Source organism: Panthera onca, chromosome B1, assembly GCF_046562875.1.
Source record: "Panthera onca isolate mPanOnc1 chromosome B1, mPanOnc1 haplotype 2, whole genome shotgun sequence".
Lineage (NCBI taxonomy): Eukaryota > Metazoa > Chordata > Mammalia > Carnivora > Felidae > Panthera > Panthera onca.
This window is the reverse complement of record NC_138342.1, coordinates 96,236,087-96,256,147: the sequence shown is the minus strand read 5'-3', so window position 1 is coordinate 96,256,147 and position 20,061 is coordinate 96,236,087. Positions and strand designations below refer to the sequence as shown.

The window sequence follows — 20,061 nt, the reverse complement described above, 5'->3', positions numbered from 1 at the left end:
TTTTCAGATTTTCAAGAGTAGAAATAGTTTCAGTAGAGGACAAAATTGTAGAACAACTCATTGCTTCCTGGTAAATGACATCAGATGCTGAGATTAAATACAGAGAACCAATCTGGGGTTAGGAAACCCTACAACAACAGATATATGAGCATGGCTCCTGCAAGTTTGAGATACCTAAGAAAACACACTGTGATGGAGAAGAGAACACAAGGGATTTATTGACAGCTCAACCAGGAAAAAAGAATTTAGGTCTGACTTAGATATGAGACAGGCTTTGTTCAAGTTCAATCAGTTCCATCTTTGAAATGAAATTGCAACAGAATAGGATTTCTTTAAAAGAGTTATAGTTGCTTACTAAAAATTAGTTGGCTCCCTAGTTTGATGGAAGTTACTACCTCGTTTTCATTGTTGGACTTTCTTGTGGTTGTGATTGCTGAAAGAAGAACCTCTATTTACATGGTCTCCTATTTATTTGAGTTCACTGAACCTAATCTAGATGTGGAGACCTGTAATTGTGCTTCTGGCAAAGAACAGACAGAACTCTGTTTAATTAAAAGCAAAAAAACTCACATTCATTAAAGCTAACTATCTAATAACTACATTCTCTTCACACACTATCGTTATTACTTAATCAAAAATAGATTTCCCAGCCACTCTATTGACCATATAGAATGGCCCCTCAGCAGTGTAGAAATGCTCCATCAAAGCAGGAACGTGTTCCAGGGGAATGGCATCCACAAAAGAAGGGACCCTGGTAGGGATCTACTGTCTTAACTACTTTTTAGAGTAGCATCGGTTAGCCAACAATAACCAATCCTATCTCTTCCGAAACTCAAAACCGATTAAATTGACCTCTGTATTTAGAAAAGATTACCAAAGAGTTCAGCAAACCTTACTTCTGGTAGTGGGCTGGCCGGTTTGGTTAGGATTCCTCCTACATACACAACATTAGGCAGAGTGGGTCTCGGGAACTCCAGTGCTACATCTGTACACAGCATCCACAGACTGGACCCATGGACCAAGTCATACATGGACTTCTCTGGCAGCAGGTTGTACTTCTGCATTATCCTTTCATACTTGGGAAGAACCAGAAAGCTGACCCCTAATCTGGAAATGAGGTAAACGCCGGTATTTTTCATCCTTTGCAGCAAGTTCATGTGGTCTGTGAGGAGTGAGTTAAACTCCGGGACGTAAGCTAATGGGGCAGGAGCACCCACTTCAGCAGGATACCAAAGGCCAGTTGAAAATACAGCATATTTAACCCCTAAAAGATGAGCTATCACAAATCCACACATGTCATTAGGGTCCACCAGCAGCAGGTCAAACTTTTCCTTTTTTAGACCCTGAATCAGGGCACGGTTGCCAACCATCATATCACAGTTCTTAGTATAGTGATCCAGTATGTCAAACAGTTCGATTGCTGTCAATCTCCCAGAGAAAATATTCCGCATTTTGGACTGCAGGAAAGCATCCGAGGTGGTACTGTTAAAAATCCCTGGGTAGCGCTGGAGGCTGTAATGATTAGATGGCGCGATGTCTCTGCCTTCAGAGAGAAGAAACACTGTACGGTGGCCTCTCTCGTGCAAGGCTGAGGCTAGTGTCTTGAAAATGTACATATGGCTTTCAAACATAATTGGCGGCACGATGATGATTTTGGCAGCCTTCGCTATCCCAACCGCACTCCACAGGAGCACGAAATACGGAGTATAAGACTTCATCGCTGAAATGACAACCAGAAAAAGACTTAAAACAAAGTATAGTCCTTACCATTCAAAACAAACAATCACAAAGACTTCTTTCAAAGTATTTGATGATCCAATATTTTGTCTAAGGATCACTGTTTAAAAGTATCCTGATATTTGTTCTAATTACCTCTCTATTTTTAAAAGATAATTTTTTTAAAGTACAGAACTGACAGCAAAGCTGACAGAAACTGAAATACATTTAAAATATATCCATTGCAGAGCACATAACTCCATCAGTAATAGAGAACTAGATACTTTCTGAGAACTAGATTTCAGAAATCTGAAATAAAACTTCTATAAGATTGAATGAAAGATCTCTCTTCTTCGAATAATCACGATGAGATATCTATGAAACATTGTTTATCTTCCTTTAAATTTTTTTTGATGTTTATTTATTTTTTGAGAGAGAGACAGAGCAGGAGTGGGGGACGGGGAGAGAGAGAGATGGAGACACAGAATCCAATGCAGGCTCCAGGCTCTGTTTGAGCTGTCAGCACAGAGCCCAACCAGGGCTCGAACCCACAAACGGCGAGACCATGACCTGTGCCGAAGCTGGTGCTTAACCAACTGAGCTACCCAGGTGCCCCAACACTGTTTATCTTTTAATTGAACATTAATGTTAATCCCAGGAAGAAGGGCCAAGATTTTTGATTTCTGGGTGCATCAGCATGTATGTGTCTCTTTAAATCATTTTATCACAGCAGTTACGTTCCCAATTATGACCAAAGCATACCAAAGAAAGATTGTTTTAAAAAATAATCCTTTCAAGTAACAGTTCTATATAAAGGACATTTTTCTACAGGAAAGATTACCTTTTATGTGAATTTCCCCTCTATCTAAATACACTTATGTATCCTGGCAGTCTCTATGTAATTTATAGCAATTTGCTAATTCATTTCCGGACATTAAAAGAAAAACTTTTAATAGAAAAGTTCAAGGGAGTTAACCAGATCTATGTAGATGTTTACAGAAGTGATTGATTAACAAGTGTGTGCCAGACCACACTTCCTGTGTTGTACTTGTAAGTCAGGTGCAAATGGCAAGTTAGATCATGGTTGTACAGGTGATACCTATCACTTCTACCTTTTCATGTTAGTGGATTATGTACAATAGTTAGAGTTGTCCTCAATCAGTTTTTAGAAATAAGTGTTCTACCTGTGGGGTCTATATAGTGTGCAAATTCCTCCTACCCGACCCAGTATAATTTTTACTTAGACTCTAAATTAGCCTCCAAACTGAAAACAAACAAACACACGAACAAAACCCATGTAAATAATAATTACCCATGCAAACTGGATATTTTTACTTCAAGGAACAACTTAGAATAGATTTATATGCACATCACCAAATCAATAACTATTTTCATTCATTATCATATATTAACTACCCTACTTGTACAAATTCCCACCATCTAAATGAAGTTTTAGCAACTATACCTTCTCAACATTCAAACACACTGCAAAAAACAAAAAAGAAATCAATAGCGGGCAAATGATAGATTCTTCTCATATCAAGATTTAAACTATAGGGGTGCCTGGGTGGCCCAGTCGGTTGAGCGTCTGATTTCAGCTCAGATCATGATCTCACAGTTCATGGGTTCAAGCCCCGCATCGGGGTATGTGCTGACAGCTCAGAGCCTGGAGCCTGCTTCAGATTCTGTGTCTCCCTCTCTCTCTGCCCCTGCTCACTCTCTCTCTCTCTTTCCCTCTCAAGAAAAAATAAAAACTAATTTTTTTTTAATTAAAAAAAAGACTAAACTACAAAATACATTATAATTCCAGGTGCCTCTTCCTTCTCTCACTCCAAGGAAATTTTCAAACTATTTCTAGATGAGTTGATACTATACCATTAAGAGTAAATTGAAGTAATGCCCATTATAAGCATAGAAGAGCCTGTGTTAACTATTGCTTGAATTAATGAGGGCTTTAAAAAAACAAATTTAGAGAAAACACTATTTCTATAGCAATGAAGTAAGTTTATTCTATAATTACAAGGTCAATGAAGAAAAAAAATTAAATAGCCAATTCTGGAGGAAACTTTCCAGGCCTTCATTCCTCTGTACCATCTCTCTAATGTACCTCTCTGGTGCAGGCTCCCAATTCCAAGGAATTAAAAATTAAGGATTTTCAGTAGACACGTTCTCAATTCCAGGGATGAGATTTATGCAAAAGCAGTTATTTCAGCAGCTAGTGTCCACTGCTGTGATTAATACTACCTGCCATGGTTTGCATGTTCAAGAAGACATACCAACGGATGGACTAATGGTAGGAACGGCTTTGTCTACTGTGTTTTGCATCTAGCTGAGCAGTGAACACACAGTTCATTCAGCTACAGTTAAAACCACTGCTTTATCTATCATAGACACATAAGACACAAAACAAAACACAAAAAATAATAGTAGGGAAACAAATCCTTTCACTGAGCTTTTTACTCTAGTCTTACTTTTTTATTTTAATATTTTATTTCAGAAATTACTACAAAGTAAAATGACATCATTTTCTGCGATTTTTTTTTTTTAATGTTAATTCAGTTTTGAGACAGAGAGAGACAGAGAGGGAAAGATAGCAAGCGAGGAAGGGGCAGAAAGAGAGGGAGACACAGAATCCGAAGCAGGCTGCAGGTTCTGAGCTGTTAGTACAGAGCCCGACACCGGGCTCGAACTCAGGAATCAGGAGACCATGACCTGAGCTCAAGTCGGATGCCCAATCGACTGAGGAAAGTGGCTGTTTTTTTAACGCACAAGTGCTTATGTTCAAGAACAGCATTGTTCAAAAGAGTTTTCTGTGAAGATGAAAATGTTCTCTATCACGACTATCCAATATTGAGCAGCTGAAGTGTAGTTAGTGTGATCGAGGAACTGAATTTTAAATTTTAACATGTGGCTTAATTAATTTAGTACCAGTGGCTACAGTACTAATATAAGGTTAGAAAAAGTGCATACATTCTGTACATATAGATTTTAAAAGTAGTTATGTAAATATACCAATATTTGTGGGAAAAAATATCTTCTAAAAACAATGTCTACTGATGCTTTGTGAAAAAAAAATTAATGACCAACAAAGAAGCATCATTTCTACAGATATAAAATTGTTCAAATACAAAATTAATTATGAAGTACTACAACAGCACTTTACTCTGATAAACATCGTTGTGGCGGGTAACAGAATGAGCAACACGACTACCAACAAATGGTGAGGCTATTGCTAGTCCAGACTTATCAGGATGTGTCTACTGATAAGCTGGAGTTCACTAATAGTAAAAACTTCTGCTCTGAGAAAGATAATGCCAAGAGAATAAGAAGATAAGCCACAGACTGGGAGGAAATAATTGGGAAAGACACAGCTGATAAAGGACTGTTCTCCAAAATACACAAAGAACTCTTAAAATTCAACAAGAAGAAAGCAACCAACCTGATTTCAAAAAGGGCCAAAGACCTTAATAGACAACTCACAAAGAAAATCTACAGATGGCAAATGAGCACATGAGAAGACACTCCACGTCATATATCAAGCAAATGCAAATTAAAAGCACAATGAGATACTACTACACACCTGTCAGAATGGCCAAAATCCAGAACAGTGACAACTAAATGCTGAAGAGAATACAGAGCAACAGGAACCCTCATTTGTTGCTGGTGGGAATGTAAAATGGTACAGCCACTTTGGATGACAGGCTGGTGGCCGCTTACAAAACTAAATATACATTTACCATATGATCCAGCATTTGTGCTACTTGGTATTCATCCAAAGGAGCTAAAAGCGTATGTGCACACAAAAGCCTGCACATGGATGTGTATGGCAGCCTGATTCATAATTGCCAAAACTTGGAAGGAACCAAGATGTCTTCTAGTAGGTAAATGGATAAATAAAGTAGAATGGAATATTACTCAATGCTAAAAAGAATATGGACTACAAGCCATTAAAAGCAAAGAAACTTAAATGCATATTACTAAGTGAAATGTATATTACTTATAATATGCATATAATAGTGTAAATAACAAAGGATTTTAATTTAACATTTTCTACAATGGACATGTAGGTGTTACTCTTCTCTTAATAAAAATAATAAGCATTGCTTTTAAATAATATGTGATAAAAAAATCTCATTTATAATAATAAAGTACATAAAATGCCTTGAAATTAACTAAAAAGGATATTTGTTTGCTATCCTAAGTATGGCAAGCCTTTCTCCAAAGGCATACACGTGGAAATAATACTAAGTATTTAGAAATACTCTACTACTTTAATGAAAGGTGGTATTTGAGAAAAGTCAATCGTTCCCATATTATAAATTGATAAATCAGACAGACTAGTGTTAATTTTTTTTTCATACATCCAATAAAAGTGTTGCACTTTAAATGATCACTGGAAAGAGGTGGAAAATGAGCATAAAGCAAAGAAAGAAATCCTCATTACAGATACTATTAGATTCGACTACATAATCATTAAATATTTTGGGAATGTTTAAGACATCTGGCTGGGGCGCCTGGGTGGCTCAGTCGGTTGAGCGTCCGACTTCGGCTCAGGTCATGATCTCGCGGTCCATGAGTTCGAGCCCCGCGTCGGGCTCTGGGCTGATGGCTCAGAGCCTGGAGCCTGCTTCAGATTCTGTGTCTCCCTCTCTCTCTGCCCCTCCCCTGTTCATGCTCTGTCTCTCCCTGTCTCAAAAATAAATAAAAGTTAAATAAATACATACATACATAAATAAATAAATAAATAAATAAATAAATAAAATTTAAAAAAAAAAAAAGACATCTGGAGCAGAGGTTTCCAGCCCAAGATGGCTAACTGAACATAAGTGTTTCTATTCCTTTCTTCCTAAAGCTTCTTTAGAAATGAAAGCCAAGAATATAATAGGGAAACCTAATATCTCTGAAAATTGTTATGAGGAAATGAGGTGTGGGCAGGGCTACAGTCATCAGTGAAATGGATTTCTAGAAAACAAATGCCAAGAATAGCTTATTGAGGAATAAAAGTGAATGGAAGAAGTCATGACCCAGAACACACAGAGAAGCCTGTAGCAGAGGTGAAAACTGCTTCCAGAATGGCTGAGAGCTTCAGTGGACAAGTCTGGGAGCAAGAGTGGTGGGAGCAGCAAGAAACCAAGGGGAAGAGCTCTCTAAAGAGGAGATAAAGTTGTTTCCCCCACCTATCACGTCTTCTCTTCACTCCCATGGGCGCAAAGCAGCCGCAGCCGCATGTACTGCCCAAAGTAAAAATGCACATCGGTTCCCTAGATGAACAGATCGGTGGCCCGAAGAGTGATGAGAACTGATAACTCAGGGTAAAACCTCTTAATGCTGGTTTACAAGAGGTGGCTTTTAGCCCCTTACCTGTCACCCTAGAGAAAGTACTGGTCACTGTACATGCCGCATCCATACACACAGTTTGAACTCAACCTCCCAGTTAGAGGCTAGGAGCTTAAATTTGCCGAATGACTGAACAAAACAAACTAGATTTTACTTTCGTGAAAAGTAGCAAGTACATCATTTTGAATGACAACACAGTTTTAGGCAGTTGGTAAAAATATAAATCGGTGCAAATGTTCTGAAAAACAACTGGCCCATCATTTTATAGTTATTTATGTAAGTACTATAAATCAGGTATATCAACATGTATGTACAAAGATGTTCCTGTATTCACTTCTAACAGCAAACAGCCAGAAACTACCAGGAATCCAGCAATAGAGGATTAATCACATCATAGTACATTTTACGATGGAGTATTATAGAACCATCAAAACTGAGTTTTAAACATTTTTAACATGAGAAAATGCTCATAACATAAAGAAATAAAATTATATGTATTATGTATATACACTAAATGATTATATAGATGACAAAGTAACTTATCTGATAACAAACTTATCAGAAATCTGAAAACAAACAGAAATCAGAAATCTGGATTGTCAAATTGAGGAATTTTGTTTTCTCCTCCTATTTTATATTTCCAGGCTTTTGAAGTTTTCTACCAAAACTAGATAATATTTATAACATACTCATTCCATTTCCATGCCTCTTTAGCTGCAGCCTTACTCCCACTCTCCTCTTGGAGTCCAATGTCTAAAAATATCCGTGTCTATTCGCTGGGCTCCACTTACTCCCCAAATGATTACAGCTTGGCATGGTCTCCACCACCACTCTGCCCAAACACTCATTGTTGAGGGCACCAAATACCTCTTAATATTCACACAAATGCCCTTTTGTTCCCCCAACACTTCCCTGATTGGACTTCTCTCTAATGCTATACATTGATGATCAATCCCTTCTCCCCTCCAAATTCTCTCTTGGCTCTGAGATACCACTGCTACTTGTACTCCACTGTCACAATATTGAAGAAAATCCGGAATTCAAAGACTCTAAACAAATTTCCTTTTGCATTTCAGCTCTCCCTTTCTTCTTAAATTAAAAATTATCTATATACTTGCATTTGAGACAAGAAACAATGCCAATTTTAATCAAAGGACCCACCTCAGGGCATAGGGAAGCCGTTTAACATTTAGGGGTAAATGGATTCAGCAAAACAAGGATATCAGAGTGGCACTTTACTTGAACGCTGCAAATCCAAAACACTCATTTGCAAAAGTGATCCCTCTAAGACCAAACCCTTAGAACACCAGAAAAAAATAGATTAGCTGTATTTTTCCTGTTCCTAAAGCTCAATGGTTCACTTCAGCTGAAATCTGACACCAGAACACCCCATTACTCTACTGAGATTTTTTTAAAGATAAAAAAAAATAGGCTTCATTAACCCCTGATTTTTCTTATTTTCTCAAACAGGAGTCTAAAAATACCAGAGTCTAATACCTTACTAGATCTCTAGCAACCTTACTTTAAAGTGTTATTTCCATCTACTTATTAAAGAAGGAAAGAAAGAAAGAAAGAAAGAAAGAAAGAAAGAAAAAGAAAGGAAGGAAGGAAGAAAGACAGACGGGGAATGGTCTTTGGCTACCACATGAAAGAATCATTTCTCTGGTTTTTGCTATTTGAGATTAAACCATGAATAATACTGAGCTGGAAAGCATACATGAGGATGAACTATATATATAAAAAAAATGGCAAGCACATAAACTACAGGAAAGAAGTTAAATTTTGACAGCCAACCAGCCTAGCAGCTTAGCAGTTCAGGAGCAAAGGGAGAAAACAAGAGAGTGAGAGAATGAGAGAGAGAGAGAGAGAGAGAGAGGCAAACCAAACACAGACTCTTATCTCTAGAGAACAAACTGATGGTTACCAGAGGTGAAGGTTGGAGGTATGGGTGACATAGGTGATGAGGATTAAGGAGTGCACTTGTGATAAGAACCAGGTGATGTATGGAAGTGCTGAATCGCTATCTTGTACACCTGAAACTAATATTACACTGTATGTTAACTAAGTGGTATTTCTTTCTATTTTTTTTTAATTTTTATTTTTGAGAGAGAGAGAGAGACAGAGACAGAGAGTGAGCAGGGGAGGAGCAGACAGAGAGGGAGACAGAATCTGAAGCAGGCTCCAGGCTCTGAGCTGTCAGCACAGGGCCTGACTTGGGGCTCGAACTCACTGACCCCGAGATCATGACCTGAGCCGTAGCCGGACGCCTAACTGACTGAGCCACCCAAGGCATCCCAACTAAGTGGTATTTCGATAAAAACTTAAAAAAAAATAGACTGTCATTTTAAATAAGAATCAAAGTGTTTTCGCATTAAAGGAAAAAAAAGGCTAATGGGACATTTAAAATCATGTCTGTATGTGGCGAATTGAACTATTTAGAAAAAATAAATTATGTAGTCTGGTAAATGAACAGCTAAAATTCTCAGTACTTTTTAAGTTTCTCTGGCATTTAATTATAATGACTGCAATAACATGAAAACAACATGTCAATCATAACTGCCACCAGAAGTCGACCTTGGTACTACATGAAATATTAGAATAATTTCATCTGTCTTCAAAGCACCTTTTATAAGTAAACCTAGGAAAATGCCATCCAGAAAAAATAAAGAAAAATAAACAAAAATCAAATCCATCAAAATAAAGACTAATTAGACATCATTACTAGTGCTTTTAAATAAATGCCAATACACATGAAAAGATGTTCAACGTCGCTCCTTATCAGGGAAATACAAATCAAAACCACACTCAGATACCACCTCACGCCAGTCAGAGTGGCCAAAATGAAGAAATCAGGAGACTATAGATGCTGGAGAGGATGTGGAGAAACAGGAACCCTCTTGCACTGTTGGTGGGAATGCAAATTGGTGCAGCCGCTCTGGAAAGCAGTGTGGAGGTTCCTCAGAAAATTAAAAATAGACCTACCCTATGACCCAGCAATAGCACTGCTAGGAATTTATCCAAGGGATACAGGAGTACTGATGCATAGGGGCACCTGTACCCCAATGTTTATAACGGCACTCTCAACAATAGCCAAATTATGGAAAGAGCCTAAATGTCCATCAACTGATGAATGGATAAAGAAATTGTGGTTTATATACACAATGGAATACTACGTGGCAATGAGAAAAAATGAAATATGGCCTTTTGTAGCAACATGGATGGAACTGGAGAGTGTGATGCTAAGTGAAATAAGCCATACAGAGAAAGACAGATACCATATGGTTTCACTCTTATGTGGATCCTGAGAAACATAACAGAAACCCATGGGGGAGGGGAAGGAAAAAAAAAAAAAAAAAAAGAGGTTAGAGTGGGAGAGAGCCAAAGCATAAGAGACTGTTAAAAACTGAGAACAAACTGAGGGTTGATGGGGGGTGGGAGGGAGGGCAGGGTGGGTGATGGGTATTGAGGAGGGCACCTTTTGGGATGAGCACTGGGTGTTGTATGGAAACCAATTTGACAGTAAATTTCATATATTAAAAAATAAAAAAAAATAAATAAAAAAAAAATAAAAAATAAAAGTTTCACTGTGTAAAATAAAAAAAATAAATAAATAAATAAATAAATAAATAAATAAATAAATGCCAATAGCATTTTTCATAGAAATAGAACAAAGAATCCTAAAATCTGTATGGATCCATAAAAGACCCAAATAGTGAAAGCAATCTTGAGAAAGAAGAACAAAGCTGAAGGTACCACAATCCCAGATTTCAAGATATACTACAAGTCATAGTAATCAAACAGTATGGTACCGACACAAAAACATAGAGATAGACCAAGAGAACAGGATAGAGAGTCCAGAAATAAACTCACACCCAAGTGGTCAAGTAACCTACAACAAAGGAGGCAAGAACATACAATGGGGAAAAGATGGTCTTTTCAATAAATGGTGTTGGGAAAACTGAACAGCCACATGCAAAAGAAACTGGACCACTTTCTTACACCATCAACAAAAATAAAGTAAAAATGGATTAAAGACCTAAATGTGAGACCTTAAACCATAAAACTCCTAAAAGAAAATATGGACAGTAATCTCTTGGAAATCAGCCTTATCAACATTTTTTTAGATATGTCTCCTTAGGCAAGGGAAACAAAAGCAAAAAATAAACTACTGGGACTACACAAAAATACAAAGTTTTTGCACAGCAAAGGGAACTATAAACAAAACAAAAGGGCAACCCGGTGAATGGAAGAAGATATTTGCAAAGGATATATCCAATATGGGGTTTATTTGCAAAATATACAAAGACCTTATACAACTCAATACCAAAAGAAAAGCTGGCAAAAAATCTTCTTAAAAATTAGGCAAAGGACCTTAATAGACATTTTTTTCCAAAAAAAGACATACAGATGATCAACAGACCCACAGAAAGATGTTCAACATTTTGGAGGCCACTTTCAGGCAAATAGGCTTGAGCAACGGAATATAGAAAGGGCCCACAGAGACCACCTGGCTGAATACACACAGGCCCATCAGGCACCCATATCTCAAAATATCCACAGGCCCTAACTAAACAATGGGCTACTTACAACTAGGCACAGTTACCAAAAAAGGGAAAATTCCATAGGTCCCCATACTCCTCACTTTCCCTCAGTAAAAGAAGCCCCCTCCTGCCTCCTAGCAGATAGCCTCTCTGCGGTCCTGCCCTCTACTGCCTAGTGGTTTATTCAATAAACTTTTAGCTCCTTTGTTCTGCTTCAGGTGAATTCTTTCACCTCCTTTGTCTTGGGCTTCCATAGATCCTCACCTCAGGGGCTCCCATCCAATTCAGAGACATCCCATTTAGGCACCACAAACATCACTAATCATCAAGGAAATGCAAATTAAAACCACAGTGGGATATCACCTCACACCAGTCAGAATGGCTAGTATCAAAAAGACAAGAGATAATAAGTGTCCTGGAGGATGTAGAGAAAAGGGAACCTTGTACACTGTTAATGAAAGGTAAATTAGTGCAAGGCAAAGTGGAAAACAGTATAGAGATTCTTCAAAAATTAAAAACAGAAATATCATATGATCCAATAATAATTCCACTATTGGGTGTTTACCCAGAGAAAATGAAAACACTTAATTTGAAAAGATACCTGTACCTTTATGTTTATTGCAGCATTGTTTACAATAGCCAAGACATGGAAGCAACCAAAGTGCCCATCGATAGATAAATGGATAAAGAGGTAGTATATATGCACAATGTATTACTCAGCCATAAAAAGGAATGAGTTCTTGCCATTTGCAACAACATGGATGGACCTAGGGGGTGTTATCCTAAGTGAAACAAGTCAGAGAAAGACAAATACTAATTTCCCTTATATATGGAATCTAAAAAATAAACATGAACAAACAAAAAACAGACTCTTAAATACAGAGAACTGGCAGTCGCCAAAGGGAAGGAAGTGGGGGAGGAGGGTGTGGGTGAAATAGATAAAAGGGGGTTAAAAGGTACAATCTATAAAGTAAGAGGTACAAAAGTTATAAAACAAGTCATGGAATTGAAATGAACAACACAGGGAATACAGTCAATAATATTGTAATTACATTGTACAGTGACAAATAGTGACACTTATCGTGGTGAGCACCGAGTGATGTACAGGATTGTCCAGTCACTATTTTATACCTAAAACTAATTATTGTACACCTAAAACTAATATAACACTGAATGCTAATTTTACTCCAGTTTAAAAAAGCCAAAAAAAAAAAAATCTAATTTCTGTATCCTCTAGCACAATTTAAGCTCCAAAAAGGTTGGAATTTTAGTAAAAGTAGGTAACTATTTTATTTCCATTGTTAACCATGTAGTAAGTGCTCAATAAATAGTTACTGAATGAATTGACTGCAATTGTGATTTTGAGCCAGGGTATGTAGTTGGACCACAGGCACAGCCACTAATGGTCCCATTTTTTTTCTTTAATCTTAAATGAATGAAATGTAATTTTATCAATTGTCTTATTTCTAAACAAAATTCTAAATCAAAAGCTTTTTGATTTATCAAAAGCCTGAGGTACTGACATTAGTTACACATCCCAATAATGGAGAAAGTTTCTAGGATAATGGATATTGCAGTTGGAGGAAGAAAGTATCAAAGTATAGGTTCCATTTCAGTTTTTACTTAAGTCTAGGGGTCTTTTTTCATCTTATTTGTTAACTTCTTACACATTCAATTTGCAAGTGACCATTATATTAAGTAACAAAAGAATGTGACAAGAAGCTGGAATTTGTTGGATGCCATAATAGGCATACAAGAGACTGCTGTGGCATATAGTTTTCTTTTCTAGTAATGGAATCCTCTACTTCTACTTGGCTCACAGCCAGAAAGACCTAAGACATTTCCTAGCCTCTCTAGGAGCTAGTTTTGGCCATATAAGTTAAGTTCTGGTACATGTGCATGGGACAGAAGCAAAAGTGATATGTGCAGTTTCTGATTTATGCCTTGAGAGGTTTCAATTTTCACCTTCCTGCTAGCAGGAATGAGCACAGGGTAATGATTAACATCCCGGACTGACCACGTAGGCAGAAGTATAAACCAGGAATAGTGCAACAACAAAGATACTTGAATCCACACTGTGGAAGCAGAATACCAGCTCTTTTCCTTGCTTGTGCTCATTATGGCCATTCTCTGTGACACAACTAAACTACTGTCTTAAAGGCACTTTATTTTGAGTCTCTGTTTCCCACACTAGGATGACTAACCATCCTGCTTTGCCCAGAACTGAGGGGATTTCCAGGATGTGGAACTTTCAGTGTTCTATCTGGACAAAATGGAACGAGCTGGTCCCTCTATGGTTTGTGACTTATATCCTAACGTAAAACTATCAATAAACAGCATATCTTATAAAGAGCTCCATTGTACTATGTACCTTCCCTGCATTACAGGCTTTATGAGCATGATCTCATTTTACACTGAGAGACCATACCAAAGAAAAAGTGTTGTTCCCATTTTACGGACAAGGATAGTCAGATTGAGTAGGACAAGAACTTGAGCAGGATCTACATGTAGCATACTTCAGAGGTTCATATCCATTTTTAACCTACTTTTATCCCACCATAGGAAGGGAGGAAGAAAATAAAGCTGAAGAAAACTGTAACTGTGGGCTAACTCGGGGATGGCTCCATTTTATTGCTACAGAGTTATTCAACAGCCCAAGTTTAAGCATTCATCTTTCATATGCAGGCAATATCTTGAGTTCTGAAATTAATTAGGACTGTCTTCTTGCAAGTAAACTACTAAAAGGAAGGAGTCCCCTAAAATCACACTATGAAATGGGAACACCTTGACTGGGTGTGGGAGGGTGAGGAGAGATAATTTAGAAAATTAAGGCCACCCATTGTTGGTTAATATTCCTTCCCACCTCACAAAAACTGTTGATCTGGCAATAGGCATTTTTAATTAAGTAAGGGTGCAATCTGGGTTAAAAAACAAAAAGAAAAGAAAGAAAGAAAAAAGAAAAGAAAAGAAAATAGAGAGGAAAATAAGAAAAGAAAGGAAAAGAGAAGAAAAGAGAAGAAAAGAAAAGAGAAAAGGAAAGGAAAGGAAAGGAAAGGAAAGGAAAGGAAAGGAAAAGAAAACAACAACAACAACCAAAACCCTACACTGGCAACAGAACCACTAAGGTTGTCTGTCAGTCGTTAATAAAGATAGATAACTTAGATTTTCAAAACTACCACTTTCCCAAATTAATGGTTTTTACTCATTGAGAAAAATCACAGATACTTACATATATGTATGGAAGTGCACGATTTAACTACAAAAATTCAACTGGAATATGCTAAATGCAAAGAAAGAAAGTGGGCTCCATTTCACAAATTAAAAAAAAACAAATAAATCCAGGGGCACCTAGGTGGCTCAGTCTGTTAAGCGCCTGACTCTTGATTTCCGCTCAGGTCATCATCTCACTTTGTGGGATTGAATTCCACATAGGGCTCTGAGCTGACAGCATGGAGCCTGCTTAGGATTCTCCCTCTCTCTCTCTCTCTCCCTCTCCCTCTCCCTCTGCTCCTCTCCTGCTTGTTGTGCACTCTCTCTCTCTCTCAAAAATACAAAACAAACAAACAAAAAACAAATCAAAGCTACTTGTCAAAAGCTTTTAGTCAAAATTTCTAACACATTTTTGCTTTTTTGGATACTATTTGTGTCTAATAATATCAAAAGGCACAACAGAAAATAGTCTATTATTCACACCACATTCCTAACACTCTCATGTCACCTTAAAGAAAACAAGATGAATATGAATTTGTAAAAGAAACACACAGGCAGATCTTTCTTCATACACACAAATTACTGAAAGGAATAAGCCAGTAGTAAGACCACTCAAAATTTTTAATCCTGCACCTGGGACTTAGACCAGTGCCAAGGAGCACACGAAAACCTCCTCGCGCAGGAGAGGTCATGAAGAATGTTTTTGTTGTCCTTTGTTGTCGTCCCACACTCCGAGTTAGCCGCACTTAACACTTGCCTACACTACCAGTATCTATTCAGACATCTAGTACAGATGGTGAAGCTGTCAGGAGAAACCCAATGCTCTTCCCTTATCAGTGATAGCTGGCCCAGGCCCTCCTGGGGCCCTTCTCTGATCATCAGGTGGGGGGAAGTAAGATAAAAACAAGAAAAAAAAAGGGAAAGAAAAATAGGATAATATGGATACCAACAGACATTGCAACTTAGTACCTTGGATATAATATGGGTCAAATTAATGCTTGATAACAGTGATTAAATTTAATTATTTTAAACACACATATTTAATCTCATGAAATGGTTCTCCAACGTTCCTGTCCTAAACAATCACCTGTGGTGCTTATTAAAAATACAGATTCCATGATTTCTTCATCACACAGGCTGTTAGGAAGTCTGGGGAGAAAGAACCCCCAAAATCTGCATTTCTAATAAGCATTTGGAGATTTTGATGCAGTTCAACCACCGGATTGAGAGACAAGGATCTACTACTCAATCCTTATGTGCATTAAGAGATACATAAGTGATTCAAAGGGCATGTGGATCTGAAATATAAAGACCCGAGTTAAATTTCACTTGTTCTGGGTATTCAGAAAAGTCACAATCCCCAGCCCAGGATCTTGAGGAACTCAGAATAAACAAACAAGCAACCCCAAAGTGTATGTTTTTAATGTACTGTTATAAAGTACCTATAATATCTCAGGCACACAAATACAGTTTTGGAAATTTATAAGAACATGGCAGTAGCTTTTCATTTTCATTCAGTTTAATACCACATATTCAACTTTCCCATGATCATTTAATCCCACAAATTATAATAAGATAACTTGAAATATTAAAGTATTAGTAAAGTATTAATCAATGTCACACTAGATAGATAATATAAACAAATGTCAACGTGTATTTAAAATGTTGGGTTTTGGCTGTGTGTAACCTAAGACTATCTTTTTGGGAAGCTCATATTTCCAGTTGCTTACACTATGAAAATAACATCATTTTAGGTGACCCTACAGTGAAGTCTCTATGATGCAAGAAAAAATAAAAATAGGTATGGCATGTGTCTATAGATCCCCAAATCAGTAACCTTTGTAATTTGGGCCAAGTCATTTAATTTCTTGGTGCCTAATTTTCTTCATCTGCCAATTAAGACTATGAAATTAGACGGTCCTGGAGATCTCTTACAATTAAAAGACCTTACTAAAAAATAGATGTAAAAATAGGTTTAAAAGGTCGTGGGTGGTTCAGTTGGTTAAGTGTCTGACTCTTGGCTTTCTGGGTTTGAGTCCCAAATCAGGCTCTGTGCTAGCAGTGTGGAACCTGCTTGAGATTCTCTCTCTCTCCCTCTCTCACTGCCCTTCCTCAACTCGTGCTGTCTCTGTCTCTCTCAAAATAAATAAATAAACTTAAAAACAATTTTAAAAATAGGTGTAATGACACTGGTATGAGTTGGTTCATAAAAGTAGTTAAGACCAAATAGATGCTAAGGAAAAAAAAAATTGAGAAAATGAATCTTAAGCTTTATGTTACAAAGAATCTGTAGTGTGAAGACAAATTTTACAGGGATACTGTTAGAATGCAAATTCTGACTCAGTATGTCTAGTGTGCCAAATTATTTACTTCTGACAAGCTCTCTGGTGCTATCCAGTGATGCAGGTACATGGACTGTACTTTGGTAAGAAAGGATTTGGGGTAAAGCCAAGAGTTAGAATTAAGAGCAATAAAACCTGATTAATAACATGGTCAACCAGTCAACAATACAGTAACCTACTGGAAAACAAAAGACAATCTGCTTATAATAAGGAAAGGAACTAATTTACCTATATAATTTTTTAAGGGACCGTTATGTGGTAGGTAAGCCAATCTTTGAACATATGGCTACATGCCAGTGTCTCCCAATCCTGACCATACGTTATAATCACCTGGGATGTTTGGAAAAGCTAGAGATGCCTGAAAGGCTACTACCCCTAAACTTATCAATTAAATCAGAATTTCTGGAGATAAGACCTCATAGGTCTTAGCATTTATTTTTTTGCTTTTATTTAATGCTCTCCAAGTAATTATAATATTGAGAACCACTGGACTGCCCTTACACAAAATCATAGCAAAATACACAAAAGTAAACAACTAATCCAACCCATTTTGTTTGTTGTTTTTAATAAACAGAGGAGAGAGAGAGAGAGAGAGAGAGAGAGAGTGTGTGTGTGTGTGTGTGTGTGTGTGTGTTTTAAATGCACTATGAATACTTGAATATGCGTAAATAAGCAATTTGTAAATAAAACACAATAGCTTAAGTTTAGGTTATAAAAACTAACCAGGGAATTAGTAACAGGAAAGCATTTTGAAATTTAAACCTAATTTTTCTTTTGTCCCTAAAATGATCAGAAAACCTGAATTGATTATATTTAGTATCAGAGATCAGTGGTTCTCCAACCTTGGCATGCATCAGAACCACCTGGAGAGCTAGTAAAACAAAGACTATTGGCCCTGTCCTCACAGTTTCTGATTCCATAGATCTGGGATGAGCCCCAAATTTGCATTTCCAACAAATTCCCAGGTGATGCTGATGCTGCTGGTTTAGGCACCATTTTAAGGATCACTGACAGAGATAAAAGTCTGGAATTTTAACAAAGGTAATTCTTTTTTAATAAAGAAAACAGTGGCATTAAGAGACTTTCGATCTTGGGGCACCTGGGTGGCTCAGTCAGTTAAGTGTCTGACTCTTGATTTCCGCCCAAGTCATGATCTCACAGTTTGTGAGATTGAGCCCCACGTTGAGCTGAGCTCTATGTTGACAGCGTAGAATCTGCTTGGGATTCTCTTTCTGTCCCTCCACAGCTCACACGCTCATGCTCTCTCTCTTTCTAAATGAATAAATATTTTTTAAAAAAGACACTTTCGATCTTTATCACGTAACCAGTTTTAAAAAAATATGTATGTATGATATACATATATATAAATCATACAGGAATAAGTGTGGGTTTCTTTTTCTTCATCTCCTCAAGACCAGCTCGGTACCAGTTATCTCCAGGCAACTGCATCATGTGATCAACATTCAGCGAACAAAAAGGAAATTCTTTGTTTTTATTCTGATCTCATCTTTAAGCAAATGAGAAAAGTTTCATAAATAAGACTGCATAAGACTTTAAATTCTTATAGGTATATGGTTTCTTAAAAGAAAACTGATGCCTGATTAATGTTTTAAAATGTTTTGTTAGGAATTTTTATAACTCTCTTTCATTGGGATTTTAATTCTTAGAACACCACAGTGAATGTGGAGGAAATCTAGATTAAATTTTCATCCTCTCCCACCTCAAGGTTTATTCACGTGTGGGGAAACAGGTTTTTAAAAAATATTTTATTATTTTTTTAAGTAATCTCTATACCCAACATGGGGCTCAAACTCAAAGCCCGGAGATCAAGAGTCACGTATTCTACCATTGAGGCAGCCAGGCACCCCCCCAGGGAAACAGGTTTTCAACACATCATTATACAGACATTCTTAAGGCTGCAGAAATGTACCAGGATCACAAAATATCACAAGATTGTTTCTCTTCTTTATTAATAATATCCTTTTGCTACTATCAATAGTTTAAGCAGATTTTAACATTATCTACATTAAGATTAAGAGTCACAGAATAAATTTCCAAGTGATATCTTAAACATATTTTAGAACCAAAAATGCCTGTACAAATATAACCAAAACCAAATCAGAACAAAAACAACTTCTGGATATTTCCCTGTTCAATTCCTTGGAAGTCCAGAAGAATGAACTAACAACAAATTTTCCCAATGATGTCCTATAAAATGCCAGCATAATCACTAAGAGCAGGGTATTAGATAAAACAGAAAATTACATTATTCCCCAGAAGAGGAAGATTTTGGTAGGTTCTGTAAAAAGACAAAACTTACTTCTCTGATGCTTTCTTACTAACAGGCGAAAACATAATTTTGTGCCTTCTTAGCATCCAGAATGGTAACTGATATTCAGCATGATGAATCAAGTCCAGAGAAGTCTTTTGTATAGCATTGCTATTGTTATTAGGCTTGCAAACATAATATAAATATACTTAAACACTGGTACTTTATATATTTGTTATGAAATGATACCAAATATTCTTAAAGTATGCATTCTCACTTTAAAAAATGTCAAAGTCCCAATTTAAAGACTAAAGATAACCAAGTTCAAATCCTCTCATCTGTAGAGAAAGGGACAAGGTCTCCAGGGGGCGGTCGCCTAGCATCCCCTGGCTAAGTTTGTAGTTACTCACTGGCTGAGTTGGAACTAGCACTCAGGTTTCTTTAGTCCTAATCCAGGACCCTTTACCAGTACCATACAAAGACTCTCAAAAGTTGCCACTGTCATATGTCAGATAATCGATCAACTTTTTCTTAAATTCTGAGATATACAAATCAAAAGCAGTTTCTGAGAAGCCTTAATAAAGACCTTTTTAAACCTTTCTACATAAAACTTTTAAATTTTATACTAGATTTAAAAAAAAAAACA

General features: G+C 37.0%; 1 protein-coding gene across 2 annotated transcripts in view; it reads right to left on the bottom strand.

Annotated features, from left to right (window-relative positions):
• UGT8 (UDP glycosyltransferase 8) overlaps positions 1–20,061 on the bottom strand; it is an 89,024-nt gene that overhangs the window by 56,685 nt on the left and 12,278 nt on the right. For both annotated transcript variants that reach the window (XM_060654314.3, XM_060654315.3), the window contains exon 2: positions 897–1,720. In XM_060654314.3, the coding sequence (XP_060510297.1) occupies positions 897–1,718 (822 nt within the window). In that variant the 5' untranslated portion in view covers positions 1,719–1,720. The remainder of the gene's footprint in view (positions 1–896; positions 1,721–20,061) is intronic.